The following is a 15295-nucleotide window of genomic DNA, read 5'->3' on the forward strand; positions in this document are numbered from 1 at the left end:
TCGAGAACTGGTTAAGGTAGTTCTAAACTCAAAAAAAAAAAAATTAATGTACCTGTACCCACTTCTATTTTTCCCCATCCCTAAACACTTACCTAAGCCCTAAACACTTACCTGAGTTCTCTAATGCTTCAGTGGTCCCTTCTGCTGCTCTCGCTACCCGATTTCACAGATTTTGAGAGCAGCCCGGGTCATAGGTTACTGCTGCTGTCCTTCAGATATTGTGAGGAGGGAGCGCGAGATGCACACTGCGTGGCTTGGGTGTGAGCCAGCCTGGGTACCCCCTCAGCACACGACTTGCTGAGGGGGACACTCATAAAAAGAAGGAACAGACAGTGCCAATGGGGGGCAAATAATATACATCTTTTACAATCACTTTAAATTTAAATCAAATTGGAATTAGAGAGGTGGCCGGTCACGTGAGCTCCACTCTGAAATAAGGTATAGAATGTTTTCTTTTTTTTTTTTTTAAAACACACACACACACACACACACACACACACACGGGCACCAATCATGAAACAGAGAGGATTGTATGAAACGGTAAAAGTAATTTTATCAGCAGTAGGGGAGGGGATGGCACTGTCACTAGTTGACAGGCAGGAAGGGAGGGGGAAGAGGAGGAGAAAACAAATGATGGAGGCATGTAAACTGACCACCGTGTCTGGGCTCAGCAGCCATGATAAACCATGGTCAGTTTACAGTTGGGAGGGCAGAACCAGGCAGGATCAGTCAGGTATTTCAGGCGATAGAAAAGGCCAAATGACACCGCACAAGCGCTGCGTTATATAACATGCTTTAAAGCAACAGGATCCTTTTTTTTTTTTTTAGGGTAACAAATGCTTTAAAGGATCTGCTACTGACAGCTTAGTACCACATAAACCAGCATTTTTTTTATTGCATCACATAACATCCATTGAAAGCAAGAACTGTACTACTCACATTGGTGTCTAAAAAATTATGTGTTGTTCTGCTTGGTACAAGCAGTAACATCATACTTACCACTGCAAACTCATCCCTGTCCAGATGTCCATCCTTGTCTATATCGCTAAGTTCCCAAACCTGTGGTCAAAAGATAGCATCATTACTCTTCCAGTACTAAAGTATATATATATATATATATATATTAAATTATTTGTAATAAAAAAAAAAAAACTCACTCAATGACATAACATTCATCAACATTTGTTCTTTGGTGAAAATACCTTTTTATTCAGTTTATAACATTGCAAAAATTGCAATTACAGTCCATTTGTCAGAAACCTTTGCTTAGGCCATATACCATTCTGAAAGGGTGCATCTCTGTATGAAAATGGAAAATTTATATCAGATACTTACCGTAATTTTCCTTTCCCGATAGGCTCCATGGCAGCATACGTGTGGGTTAGCCCCGCCTCCATAATTACCCAATAGGACCCCTACTCCCATAAATCTTTGCTCCAAGCTGCTATCCGTGTTTTCCGTAACTAGCCTACTCCAACATTTGGGAGGGAACTCCTGCTGTCTTTGGTAACAAACCTTCAATTCTTCCCCTTAACTGAATTTGAAAAACAATGTCTAGAGGGCTCGTCCCATAAAGGTATGATCTTGTGCACTTATCAGCTCTTGACCATGGATTTATCACCAGCCAGACCATGGCATGCCTATATGGGTAAATGGGAGTAGACCCTGGGTGTAGCTCATATGGTCGCAGGACTCTAAGCGCTCCATCTGTGCGCTTCTATAAAGAGAATCAATATAAGATTCTATTTTATTTGCTCCACTCCATATAGCCCTCGACCGACCCCCGATGTTGGCGATGATGAAAGGATAGGAGGACACTATTTCATGTCTATTGGACTTGCCCTCTACTCACCCCCTATTGGCAGATGGTGCACTTCCTGCTTCAATCCATCTTTGGAACTGGGGTGCCCATCGACCCAAAAACTTTCCTTCTGGGCCTCCCACCTACCTCCTTCTCTAAACAGCCAAAAAAGCTCTTGGCACGCGTGCTAACTGCAGCACAGTGTTTGGTGGCCCTGAAGTGGAAAAAGAGGGAACCCCCTCATTCGAGCTGCACTCCAGGATCAGAGATGTTAAAAGAATGGAGTACCTGATGGGCTCTCTAAATGACACTCTTGATAAACAAAATAGAGTATGGGAGCCCTGGGTCCTGTTGGAGACTTCCGCAACCTAATGCTCCGTAACCCTTGATTTCACAGAGACTGCCAGGACCTATTATTAGTGCCTCTACGTCACCATTTCCCATTTTTGGGTTTCTTGTTTAGACTTTATGTAATATGTCCATGTCTTTTTTCAGATATAATTTATCACGCATTCGCCCCTGAAGCGTGGCATTATGCCATGAAACGCATCAGACTTATACAGATGCATCATGTTTTACTTTCAGGACCAAACCTTAGGTTTTAAAGATTCCATCTCTTGGAGGATTACCTTTTTAACAATGCCATCTATATTTGTATGTACTCAATGCTGCATGCTACTGCTGTGCGTTTTAGACAATAAACACATCCATGTTACATTGTTTTATTGTTGAGCCTCTTCATACACACCTCATCTAAAGTTCCAACCCTACTTTTTATTTAGTGACAGCAGCGGGAGCCAATGACTCTGCTACTGTGTCTCAGCCAATCAGGAGGGAGAATCTCGGAGGCTGAGACACTGGTGGACATCACTGGACAGAGGGACCTCAGGTAAGTGTTAGGGGGGCTGCTGCACACAGAAGGCTTTTTATCTTAATGCACAAAATAAAAAACGTCTGCCTTTACAACCACTTTAACAAAGCTAATAAGATGAAAACTATGGAAGATGTTGTAGCTTCCTCAAATCACAAAGAGAAACAATTTCTTAAAACTTGGTTCTACTAAACTGACAACTTTACATCTGCATATCGATCTTCAGGCCCCATGCACACAGGGCATTTGGCCAGCTCTCCTAAGCACCCTTTTCCTGGCAGCAGGATTTCGGCAGAAGAAAAAAAAAACGATCGACTCATGTAAGCCTGTTTAGGCCCATCAAGTCCTTGGTCAATACACTGGTCAGAATATTTGTTTTCCCTCATTGGCCAGATTAAAATTTATTCTGGCCAATTAATTTAACGCTCAAGCACTCGATGAGCCCTGCATTAACACATGTTTAGACGTCTGACATGTATTTTCTGCCAAAACGCTGTGGCTCCTGGATGCGCTGGCCCCTAAAAGCAGTGTTTTTTAATGCTCAGTGTGCATGAGGCCATCTATCGACTGCAGGATAGCCCCATACCCTTGTTACCCCTTGTTGTTCTCCCATCCAAACCTGGCCCCCCCCCCCTCCCCCAATACCCCCTCCTTTTTTCCCTATGCAATCCCCACCTTCTCTTAGTGCTCTCTATCTAATCTTACCTTGGAGCATAGCGTTCTAACTCCAGGTACACCAGAAGCTCATCTATAGATCACAACACACCCTGCAAAGGTATCTAATATATCAGATTTTGAGACTTTGCTCGTATACAAGTCAAATACTTTATGCCTCTTGACATACTGAAAAATGTATAAACCATGATCCTACCAAATAGTTATGAAGCAGCTCCCTTACCTTATGCAGATACCACCTAGCAAACAACCTCATCTACCTCAAATGTGTTTGTGACCTGCCTGTACTTCCTAATTGTGAGGTTATCCATCTCTGCTACTTCCAGATGTTTATACCCTCAGGTACATCTTTGAAAAAAAAAAATGTTTTTTCCATTATTCTAAAATGCTAAATAAAAGAAGTTATAAGAAAAAGAAAAACTGTTCCAGTTCATGCACTGTGGGGTTGATTTACTAAAGTCAAATCCACTGCGCACTACAAGTGCACTTGCAAGTGCATGCAGTCTCTGTAGATCTGAAATGAAGGGAAGCTCTGCTGATTTCTATCATTCGATCATGTTCAAGCAAAAAAAAACCTTAGAACCTTAGTTAGACTTAGTGGTAATGGTATTTCTACGAGTCTTTCAGGACAGCACATGGAGCTGCGCTCTCTGCAGGTGCTGTCCTGAAAGACGAGGTGAGAAATGTTTTTTATTTTCTTTGCATGTCCCCCACTGGCTCTAACGCTGAGAACCAAGCAATCAAAGACCACTGACCTCTCGGTTCTCAGAGCTCCACGAGCAGAGAGCTGGTGACTTTTAGTCACCGTTCTCTGCTCTGCACCCCTGAACTCACTGGGGTGCTGGAGCAGCTGGCTCAGGGTTATGTGCAGATCCTGACTTTAACATTACGATCTTGCCCCAATTATTACACATTGACTGGTTTGAACATTCCGTGTATGGTAAATACCACAAGTGAAGAAAATTTAGTGATGTGCCTGGATTCTACCTCATTTAATCAATTATTTTAGTTACAGATGCCTTTCCCTTTGTTAAACTCTGAAATCTTTTATAAAAGAGAATGTTACTATTTAGAACAGCTGCTGGATTACAACATAAAATATTGCCTAGCGAAGATACAGATCCTTTATAAAGTGCTGTGCTAGCCTGCACATCTCATGCCATATGCCTGACTTACTGTATATGTATTAGTCAATAGTGGCTTCAAATAAGGAACCTTACAAAAGAACAAGATTCATAAGCAAGGTTCACAAGAAATACACTGAAATAACCTAAGAGTTTGTTTCTAACTTGGGGGACTACAGAGCAGGAAGTGTATTTTCTTTATGAGCAACAAATGATGAACATTTATATTGCAAAATCAACAGAGGGAAGTCTCATTCACTGTTTGAAAGGGAAAAATTTTAAAAAATAATTTCTAGTCAAGGCTTATCCTACTTATACTAAATGTAGAGGATCTTGCCTCCACTTTCCATGCAGAAAACAAAAGTATATCTAAAGAATTTAAATCGTTTTTTAGTTAATGCCATCTGTGTCCTTGCTGAGGTGCCTCACCCTATTTGTCCTGGTGTCCACTGTGAAAGGGACAGGAAATGAGAAATCCAACATTTTTCAGTTGTCAATGGAGCAGGGATATAGGAGAAATTGTCTAATGGGTACATCTGTGCCAGTGACAACTGTCTAAAGTTAAAATTCCCATCAGCTTGGGAAGATTTCTGGTGTGACCTCCAGGACAGGTAGTGGAGGGAAATCTCCATTCAGGGCAAAATGACAGGTTCTCTTTTAAGATCAAACCCACCACCCACTCACCTTCCCCTCAGTTTTACCAGTTATGGGAGGACCATGTCATCTTCCCCCAGGATGCCATGCCCAGGCCTGAGAAGCTAATTGCCAGGCCCAAGCTTTATCACCTGAGCAAGGCAAGGAAGACAATTATCCCAATGTATGCAAATATTGGTGCAATTAAATATTGTTTAAGTTACCCTTTCATTTTCCTTTCAAGCAGAGTATTCAAAAACACGTCACAGGTAAACATCTTTTCTATTTACATATTTTGTGTCTTATGTTGAGGTTTTACTTAACTGGGATGCTGCATAAACAAAAGCAACAGTGCTCTTACCCGTCCCAGTATGTCCATAGGTAGCTTGGAGTTAATAAGTACCGGCTTCACTTTGTCTCCAGATAGTAAACCATTCACTGGTAATAAGCTATCAAAAATTCCATCAAACTTGGCTTTCTCTTCTGTCTGGTAAGTAAAATAAATATGGCAACAAAAGAGATAAGAAGCTATTCAGTGATCACAGTGGATTTGTATATACTTTTTCTCTAGGGAATTTTTTTTTTTTATATAACAAATACGTGCATACATAAACAATTGACCCACTGACCCAAATCCATTACAAATTTCCTCTTAAAGTATAGTGTGATTTTAAATAATTTGACCCAGTCTACCCTCCTCTACCTATCCCTTTAATACAGCTCAGACCTATTTACATATTTCAGAACTTCACATTCTACCCTGACCTGGGGAATGTGCTACTGATTGGAAAATAATGAGTACAAGTGACTGTGTCTCAATTTTTGCAAAACATGCATGAGATGAACCCAGTCACTGTGGCCTGTGCAATCTGGCAAATCTTAAGTATGTGATGGTGACTTACTTGTGCTGAGGACAGGTAGAGAGAGAGAGAGGGGGGCCCAGGAAGGAAATTGGGAGACAACTTTTTTTCAAGCCAAAGATATGCTTTAAAGTGGTTGTAAACCCTTACCCAGTGAAGTAACTGGTCTCATGAGATACACAGATTAAACAAATCACCCTACATAAGTTGTACCCGTTTATCTACAGCTGTCTTTCCCTTACATCCAAAGGGTCAAATTTACACAGGCTCTCAGCACTGAAAAGTAGGGGACAGAGAGCCGACAATACATCAATGAGAAGAGCTCTGAGAGCTGATTGGAGGGAAAGGACACACCTCCATTTACACAACTCACAGGAACAGAGCCGTGGCTGTCAGTCACAAGCTGTGCCCTTCTGTCACCATTTTTTTCTTGATGTCAGGAAAACTTGTCAGATGTGACTCATGCTGATAAAAAAAGAAATGACACAGTAGACAGTAATAACACTTAGTGCTCTGGATTAAGACAACTATGGCGGCACAGTGGTGTAGTGGGTAGCACTCTCGCCTAGCAGTAAAAAGGGTTGCAGGTCCAAATACATGCAGGTAGGTTAATTGGCTTCTGTCCAAAATTGGCCCTAGTATATGAATGGGGACCTTGGATTGTGGGCTCCTTAAGGGTAAGGACCGATGTGAGTGTGCAAAGTAAAGGGATAGGGACAACTGTAGACACTCACTCAGGTTGAACCGGAGGACTGGTGTCTTTATTCAACCTTACTAACTATGTAACTACACACTATAGAGCAGCCCTCAAAAAAAAGGAGCAGGGATGGACCACGTTGACCATTTCCTGGCTGATCAGTCAGGAAACTGTCAGCCGGAGGACACAGCAGAGCGACAGGACTGGATTGCCCTGAGCTGAGCTGAGGCTGCAATGCTCCCCCTCCCTCTCTCTTCCTTCTCTTTGTATCACACACACACAGCAGGCATCTCCCACTGTGTATCACAGAGCTGAGTCTGTGTTCGGCAGCGAGGTGTAACAAGGTCCCGCCCCCCTAGACACCACTGCATCGAACACAGATCTAGTTCAGTGACACACAGCGGGACATGCCCACTGTGTGTGATCCATCATCCAGGTGAGTGTGTTGATGGGGCACAGCGAGGCGGCATTAGGCTTAGGGGTGGGGCAGGGGAGGGGTGGGTGGGGCAACCGGTGGCAAGTAACTCTTAGCCTGGCTAGTGGCTCAGGACCTGAAATTTTGAGCCCTGCTATAGAGGGATACGCTTTGTTCATATATCACATTTGAGGTTTTCAAATGCTTTAAAATGATTACACTAGGCAAAGATAACTACATTTAGGTAAAGATAATGCAATTTGTTTTCTTTTAATACAGTTCTTTAGCTAGATTTAATTTTAAGGCTTGATCCCAGAGTACCAATATTGATTGATGAATTATTCAGTTCTGCGTTATCTTAGTAATATTAAAATGCAGAGAGAAATCAGATTCTATATAAAAGTATGTTGTTCACTTCACTATATCCATAAAAGTGCATGAAGTGCAACCACACAACAGGTTGTGTGGCGGACCAAAAATAAAACTAGAGTGCCCCTGAACCAGTTCTAAGCACTGGCAAAGCCTGTTTAAAACAGGATCTACATTGTAATCTATATGTCGCTCTTTAATCACATATTTCAAAAAGAGGAGGTTTATTACTCATTCTATGCTAATGGGCAGAGCCATATAAATCATATCTTTATGCCCCTTAATCAGCTGTATATGCAAAAACCACTGGTTTAGTGTACTAATGCTAACAAGCCCAAAACAACTGTATGCAGGCAGGAATAAATGACTGCAATATTAGACTGTTTCCGTGATAGATAGATCTAGCTTATGTTGTAGGAAAGCTCTATTCTTCCACACAAAGGTGCAGCTCTAAAAGTAACATATATTACCATTACTACTTATATGGACTAATTATCTACGCTTTTCTGAACACCATACCAGACTTGCATGTCTGCAAACAAGAGAACTAATGATTACACATTCTGTTGCATTACTGCCCACGGGTACAAGCCATCTCATTCACCAATTCAGAAATACTGCCTTCTCTTGTTTGTTTAAATGACAAGCTGTCAGTGCCAACTGTTGCTTGCTTTGGCCAAGTATCTTCTGTGTGGCTCACAGCCATTGTTTTTGCAAGTAAACTGTGGTCAGACTAAATTGTTGTTGAACAGTAACTGCTTACTTATGCCAGTCACAGAAAATCTGGTGACAGCATGGAAACAGTTTCATTGTACAGAGAAGAGAAAATGATTATTGATTGGTCAGTCAACTGAATGTTGCCGTTCAGTTTGCACGTATTCTTTGCTCTGATTTTCTTCTTATAACCAAAGTTTTTTTTAATATACAGTAGCTTCATTTATTTTAAAACACAAGCTTTTCTGTGTCTGTAGGAGAAGAAAGGAAAAGAGTTAAGGTCCTAAACTGTTACTACTAAACAATTTTACATGCTTTACTTTTCTCTTCTACAGATAAGCATGCTTGACAAACAGTCAGAAAAGCTGACACTGACTGAGTGGCTGAAGTTGTACATCTAAAGTGGAACAAAGCAATTCTGCATTGAAAGCGTTTACTTATTGTAAAAGACAATGCAAATGATCCTTTGCAGACTCAACAAAAAACTGTAAATCTAAAAACAGAAAATGTTAATGTAGGGCCATTCTTGAGATAGTTAGGTCTATGACCATCAGTTCTTTTTATTTTCACCGTATGCATCCTGTTTCCTTTCACTTCCTGTCCCAGAGACACAACAGGAAGTAAAAGATTGCTTTAAAGTGATATCCCCCTCAGACAGCTGCTCCTGTGACAACTTAAAAAGTTGAATAATTTCCAATCACGTTGTACAAGAGACAATCATCACGTAGACTAATAGTGGGGGACAATCTACTCAGTACAGTACATACAACGTCAGTAGAGCATGTTATCTGAGGAAAACTTACCCGAACAGACCAAAGACCTTCAACAGGAGGTGGCGTGATCAAAAGGGGACTGCTGGTATCATTCTTCAAAACAAAAGGAAAATGAAAGTTATTGCACATTATATGCTAAAGTTACCATAACTGTTTATATTCCCATTTCTAATTTATATTTACTGTACAACACCATTCTGTTTGTGGACACTGCTCTCGGCTAGATTGCAGCAGGAATGTATGGCTACTGTCTCTTTAGAGTATCTTAACTTGAAAATTGTGCTGTGATCAAGGCTTGTAAGCAGAAATGTGTGAGCCCCTGTATATTTTACTCACTTTTTTTATGCATCAATAAAGAAGCAACAAGGACATTTGGAGTTGCCGGCTCTATTCTTTGTATTTATGTCCCTTTAGAGTATCGTATTTTCTTTTGTTATTAGGATTCTCTTTATTTTTTTGTAAACCTCAAAAAAATTTAAAAACCTATTAGAAAAAAATAAAATAAATTAATAAAAAAAAAATTAACACTTATGTAGGGCTGCAACTAATGATTATTTTCATAATCGATTAGTTGGTCGATTATTGTTTCGATTAATCGGTTAAAAACCTTTAAAAAAAATGCGGAGTATAATTTAGTTAATATGTAAAGTTTAAAAAAGGCAATTCAATCCTAAATATCTCTTAACGCAGGGGTAAATATAAATATCCAACTATATGGTTAGGGAGTAAAATCTTTAATCCATTCTGAGAATAACAGAAAGAAGAGATATAATCTATATACTATTAGAGGCTGAATCTGGTAAATATAATCAGACTAAGATCAAATTTTTTTATTTAAAGAAAAGTTAATAAGACTGTTTTGCAGATAAAACAGAACTGTAATATTATATGCTGGCCATACAAAATGAATGTCTTCCTTGAAAAAAAAAGTCATTTTATGAACTTTGTTCGATTTTCTAATTGTTAGTGGGGTCAAATCAATGTTTATATTCAACCACACTGACGGGAAAATTTAGAAATATAAAACTTCTTGGTCGAAGATTTTCAGACAGTGTATGTCGTTTTCGTTCAGAAATGACAATTAAAAAACAGAATGTTAAAAGCAAGTGAAAATTTCAAACATTCTTTCATTCAGCGAACATACAAAGATTTTTTGCATGAATATTCCCGTCTGAAAATTGATCCGTGTGGCCAGCATAAGGCTCGGTACACACCTATGCAGTTTGCAATTGATCCGTTTATACATTGCATGTTGATTTTTGTGCACACGATCTTGGTGTGATTTGCGTTTTTGCCTTTTTTTTGCCAATTTGTTGGGCAGATTAAAAAACACACTACATGCTTTTCTGCAGCTTCTCCATCAAAGTATATTGAAGTAAAAAAGCACTGTTTTACATTGAAAAAGGTCCTTGACCCTTTCCAAATAAGTAGCAGCTGAATAAAAGCATAGACCTGAACATTAAATTAACTGTAGTGCGTTTCTGCAAAAAGCACCAAAAAACATACATGGGTGGGGAGGAGGCCTAAAACATTTAGTAACATAATGGAGTTAAAAATAAAAAATGAGCCCTTCATAGTACAAAAAGAGCACATAATTGCTACTGTAGGGGGTTTGTTATTTTACTGTGCAATAGTGAAAGTAATATTTACAGTAGTAATTTGCTTTTTTTTTGTACTATAAAGGGCTAATTTTAGTTTTTTTAATCCCATTATGTTACTGCTATCGATTATGAAAATAGTAATAGATTCATTTCATAATCTATTAGTTGTCGATTAATCGATTTGTTATTTCGGCCCTACTTTTAAGAGAACATGAAGTATTAGGACGGCTATAGCAAAAAATATTGTGCTTTTTTTCCCCATTTACATGCAGAGCAAGCTGTCCAGCTAATGTGGCAGTTATAGCGGTTGGGACAAACTTACACTGGACAGATCTTTCTGATAAGGTGAATTTACCCTTTTATTATTAGAGCTTGTGCTTTACACACTTAAAAACAAAAGAAAAAAAACTAAAACTATTGCTGTAACTTGCCTAAAAAAACGTTAGCTGGTTCCAAGATATCTTGCCTACACAGTTTTCAGTCTGCTACAGGAATTAAACCATCAATGTTAATTCTGACATCAAATTTCAATTTAGTTTTAGTCCTAGACTTTGGACTAAAATGTTATCTTAATTGTTTTAGACGACTAAAATCGAATGGGTTTAGTTAATAGTAATGCAAGAACTAAAAGTAAGATTTTTTTTTATTTTTATTTTTTTTAACAGTTTACCTGTAAAAATCCTTTTCTTGGCGTACATCATGGGACACAGCGCCTTAAATAATTACTTAATGGGTTATGAGTCACCTTCAGATGTTGACACTGGTATAACCAAATACAGGAAGTTGACTCCCATATATAACCCCCCTTCCTTCCAGGAGTACCTCAGTTTTTGTAGCCAAGCAATATACTTAACCCCATAAAGAGGGGCATGTCCGATGATGTACTCCAAGAAAAGGATTTTACAAATAAAAACTGACTTAAGTAATTGCTTAATGGGATGTCTCATAGCAATGCTACTTGAGGGGAGGGAGACACAACCCATAGGGCACCCCCAGACCTGAGGACTGCAGCACACTGCGCCCGAAGGTAGATATCCTCATTCCTCCTTACATCCACTTGATAAAATTTTGTGAAAGTATGCACTGAAGACCAAGTTGCGGCCTTGCAGAACTGAGCCGGGAGGCCTTGGGATGCACTTCCCAAGAAGCACTAACCGCTCTGGTAGAGTGCGCCTTAATTTGAAACGGGGAAATTTTACCCTTTAAATCATAAGCTTGAATTATCACCTGTCAAATCCACTTAGCGACAGTGTATTTTGACGCTGCCTGTCCTTTATTAGGACCCTCTGACAGAACATACAAGACATCAGTCTTATGAATCTGAGCAGTTGTCATCAAGACAATGTAGTGACTTTCTTCCTTGGAACACGGTTTTTGAAAAAACTATGGCAGGACAATATCATGGTTCAGGAGAAAACCTGAAACTACTTTTGGCAAAAAGCCTGGACGATGGCGTAACACCACTCTCTTCTCATGTATAGTCAAATATGGCTCTTTACAAAAAAGAGCAGACAATTCTGAAACCCTCCTTGCTGAGGATATAGCAACAAAAAATACCAGCTACCTTGTAAGAAGTACTAAGGCAATATGCTGTATCAGTTCAAATGGCTATTTTTGTAACACTGACAAAACTAAATTCAAGTCCCAAGGGCTCAAGGGTGTTTTAACTGGTGAATTAATCCGCATCACCCCCTTGCACAAAACCCCGGACTAAAGAATGCGTCGCAAGTGGTCTTTGAAATAAAATCGATAAGGCTGAGACTTGGCCCTTAATAGTACTCAAGGCCAACTTCATCTCTACGCCTAATTGTAGAAAGGCAAGAATTCTGCCTACGATACATTTCAGAGGGTGATAACCTTTGGATTCACACCAGGAAACATAAGCCTTCCAAACTATATATAATATAGTTCTGGAGATTGGCTTCCTTGCATTAAAGTTGAAAGATCTGGCCTGGAAAGCTCACGTTTCTTCAGAATATGGGTTTTAATAGCCAGGCTGTTAAATTTAGCGTTCGTAAAGTAGGATGGGATATTGGCCCCTGTGAAAGCAGGTCTGGCCTTAGTGGGAGGGGCCACGGATCCTCCACTGCTATCTTTACGATTTCTGCATACCATAACCTTCTGGGCCATGCTGGAGCTACCAGAATTACCGGCTTTCTTTCCAGCTTGATCCTGAAAAGAAAGTAAACTTTGCTCCAAGCGAGCCACTGACTGGTCTTTTAACAATAGATAAGTCTCTGTACGCCAAGACTGTTATGCCCTGTGGCCTTAGCTTGGCTAGAGGTGGGGCCAGTACTTTTGTGAACACCTGGGGTGCTGTAGCTAGCCCAAAGGGCAAAGCTACAAACCGAAAGTGCTAGCTGTTCTACTTCAAACCGCAGAAATCTCTAGTGAGCAGGAAATATGAGAGCATGCAGATATGCATCTCTGATGTCGATGGATGCCATAAGTTCTCTTCCTTGCAAGATGGAAACGACTGACTTGATTGACTCCATGCAAAAGGAGAGGATCTTCAAGAACCAATTTAGATTCCTTAGATCTAGAATGGGTCTGGCATCTCCATTTGGCTTTGGTACCGTAAAAAGGTTTGAATAAAACCCCAAACCTCGCTCTTCTGTGGGGATCTGTATGATCACTCCCTGAGCCTATAATCAGTCTAAAGCTTGAAACAGGGATTGCATTTTCCCTGGGTCTTTGGGAACGTATGATCTCAAGAAACAAGACAGTGGGAACTCCCGAAATTCTAGTTTGTACCCTAGAGACACAGTGGAGATTACTCATCTGTCCTGAATTTCCCTTTGCCAGACTTCTGAGTATTTCAGAAGTCTTTCCCCCCCCCCCCCACTCTGGTGAGGGGGGGATGCCTCTTCATGATGAGGCTTTAGTATTCTGCTTTGCAGATTTGCGGCCCCAGGTCTTCTTTTGTGCCTGGGTCTGACCTTGAGATTTTCCTCTAGAGTCTGTCGGGGGAGGCCGTCTCCATTGCTTAGAGGCGGACGCCCCGGCGCAGGAGAAAGAATAGGATTTTTAATGCAGCTTACCTGAAAAATCCTTTTCTTTGAAGTACATCACGGGACACAGAGCCAGAGTAGTTACTATGTGGGTTATATGCCACCTTCAGGTGATGGACATTGGCACACCCCAAGACAAAAAGTGCACTCCCTATATAACCCCTCCCACTACTGGGAGTACCTCAGTTTTGTAGCAAAGCAATACACGTGTATACCAAAGAAGGGAGGGACCTCTTTGTGAACCAGGAACACGATGTTGTCTGTTTTTTAACTATTGTCTCATGAGTGACATAAGTTAGCAGTGCAGTTTTGTTATTTACCGGCAGTACTTCACATGTATTTTCTTTTCATCTTTGCCTTGCCATATACCTATGCTCTGGAAACTCGTGAGATTTATGATACTACCTCCATTTGGATATTCGGGTTCTACCAATATTAACCCCAACTTTACCATGACCCTCGGACTGCAAAGCTAGGGGTTCATCGAATTTGGCGAGTGGAGACACTTAGGGGGAGACCTTCCAACACAAACTGCATTGAAGCCTATCCATTGACACCGTTGTTCCAGCATAAAGCACTCAATAGATGAACTTTATTATTTTAATTCAATATTTTATTTATTGATGCTGAATCATCACGGAAGATAGCGAGCAGTAAATTAATGTAATTTTTTGTGGTTTAGCACTCTATTTTATGTCAGCACTATATGATTTATTTTACTTGGTTTTTATGTTAGCACTTTATTCCGCTAGCGCTGTCAATTTTAAATATTCAATAGCCAAACTGTTAAATTTAGCGTTTGTAAGGTAGGATGGAATACCGGAACTTATGAGAGAAGGTCTGGCCACAGTGGTTTGGTCCAAGGGTCCCCTACTGCCATCTTTATGATCTTGGCAAACCAAGATCTCCTGGGCCACATGAATCACCCCCTTACCTACTTGATCCTGCGAAGAAGGCACAGAAGCAGCAGAACAGGAGGGAACGCATAGATCAATAAAAAATTATCCCATGGAAAAACCAAGGCATCTGTTCCGTATGCCAACAGATCCTCTCTCCTTGACACAAAGTTGTCGATCTTGTTGTTGAACCTGGACGCAAACAGAGCCACGCCCAGAACTCACCATCTTTGACATACTCGCATAAAGATGCGTGTGAAGGGACCATTCTCCCGGGAACAATTGTTGGTGACTTAAGTAGTCTGCCTGCCAATTCTCTATTCCTGGAATTAAAATTGCTGACAGGCAAGGAATGTTGTTTTCTGCCCAAGATGGAATATGATTCACCTCTCTCTGGGCTGCATGAATTCTTGTGCCCCCTTAGTGATTGATATAGGCCACTGCTATGGCATTGTCGGATTGGATCCTGACAGGACAATTCCATAATCTGAGCATCCAGGCCTCTAGGGTTTTTAAACCGTAGGATTCTACACACATGTACCAGCCCTAGCATGAGCCATGAGGCCTGGAGAATAGAATCTTTCCTTGCGTCTACTGTAAAACACAACGCTTCCGATATACCGGCCAAATCCTGGGCCTGCTGATCAGGAATAACCTCGAGTACCTCTATGAACTGGTCCTTTAAGGACAGAGATACTCTGATCGCTGCCAGCGCAGGCTGAACGACTGAACCTGTGAGCGAAATATAGTTTTTAAAAAGGAATTCCAACTTATCTATTGGATCCTTTAGCATGTGAGCATTGCCTACTGGACAAGTCAGGTTTTTGTTTTAAGAGGATATAGCAGCGTCAATTG

General features: G+C 40.5%; 1 protein-coding gene across 5 annotated transcripts in view; it reads right to left on the reverse strand.

Moving 5' to 3' along the window:
• Nucleotides 1–15295, reverse strand: part of EPS15L1 (epidermal growth factor receptor pathway substrate 15 like 1) — a 302041-nt gene that overhangs the window by 210253 nt on the left and 76493 nt on the right. For all 5 annotated transcript variants that reach the window (XM_077475481.1, XM_077475483.1, XM_077475480.1 and 2 more), the window contains 3 exons: nucleotides 8963–9025; nucleotides 5466–5591; nucleotides 1000–1059 (listed from right to left, as the gene is read on the reverse strand). In XM_077475481.1, the coding sequence (XP_077331607.1) occupies nucleotides 1000–1059; nucleotides 5466–5591; nucleotides 8963–9025 (249 nt within the window). The remainder of the gene's footprint in view (nucleotides 1–999; nucleotides 1060–5465; nucleotides 5592–8962; nucleotides 9026–15295) is intronic.

Source organism: Lithobates pipiens, unplaced genomic scaffold (genome assembly GCF_037356315.1).
Source record: "Lithobates pipiens isolate NorthernLeopardFrog02 unplaced genomic scaffold, aLitPip1_a1.2 Scaffold_13, whole genome shotgun sequence".
Lineage (NCBI taxonomy): Eukaryota > Metazoa > Chordata > Amphibia > Anura > Ranidae > Lithobates > Lithobates pipiens.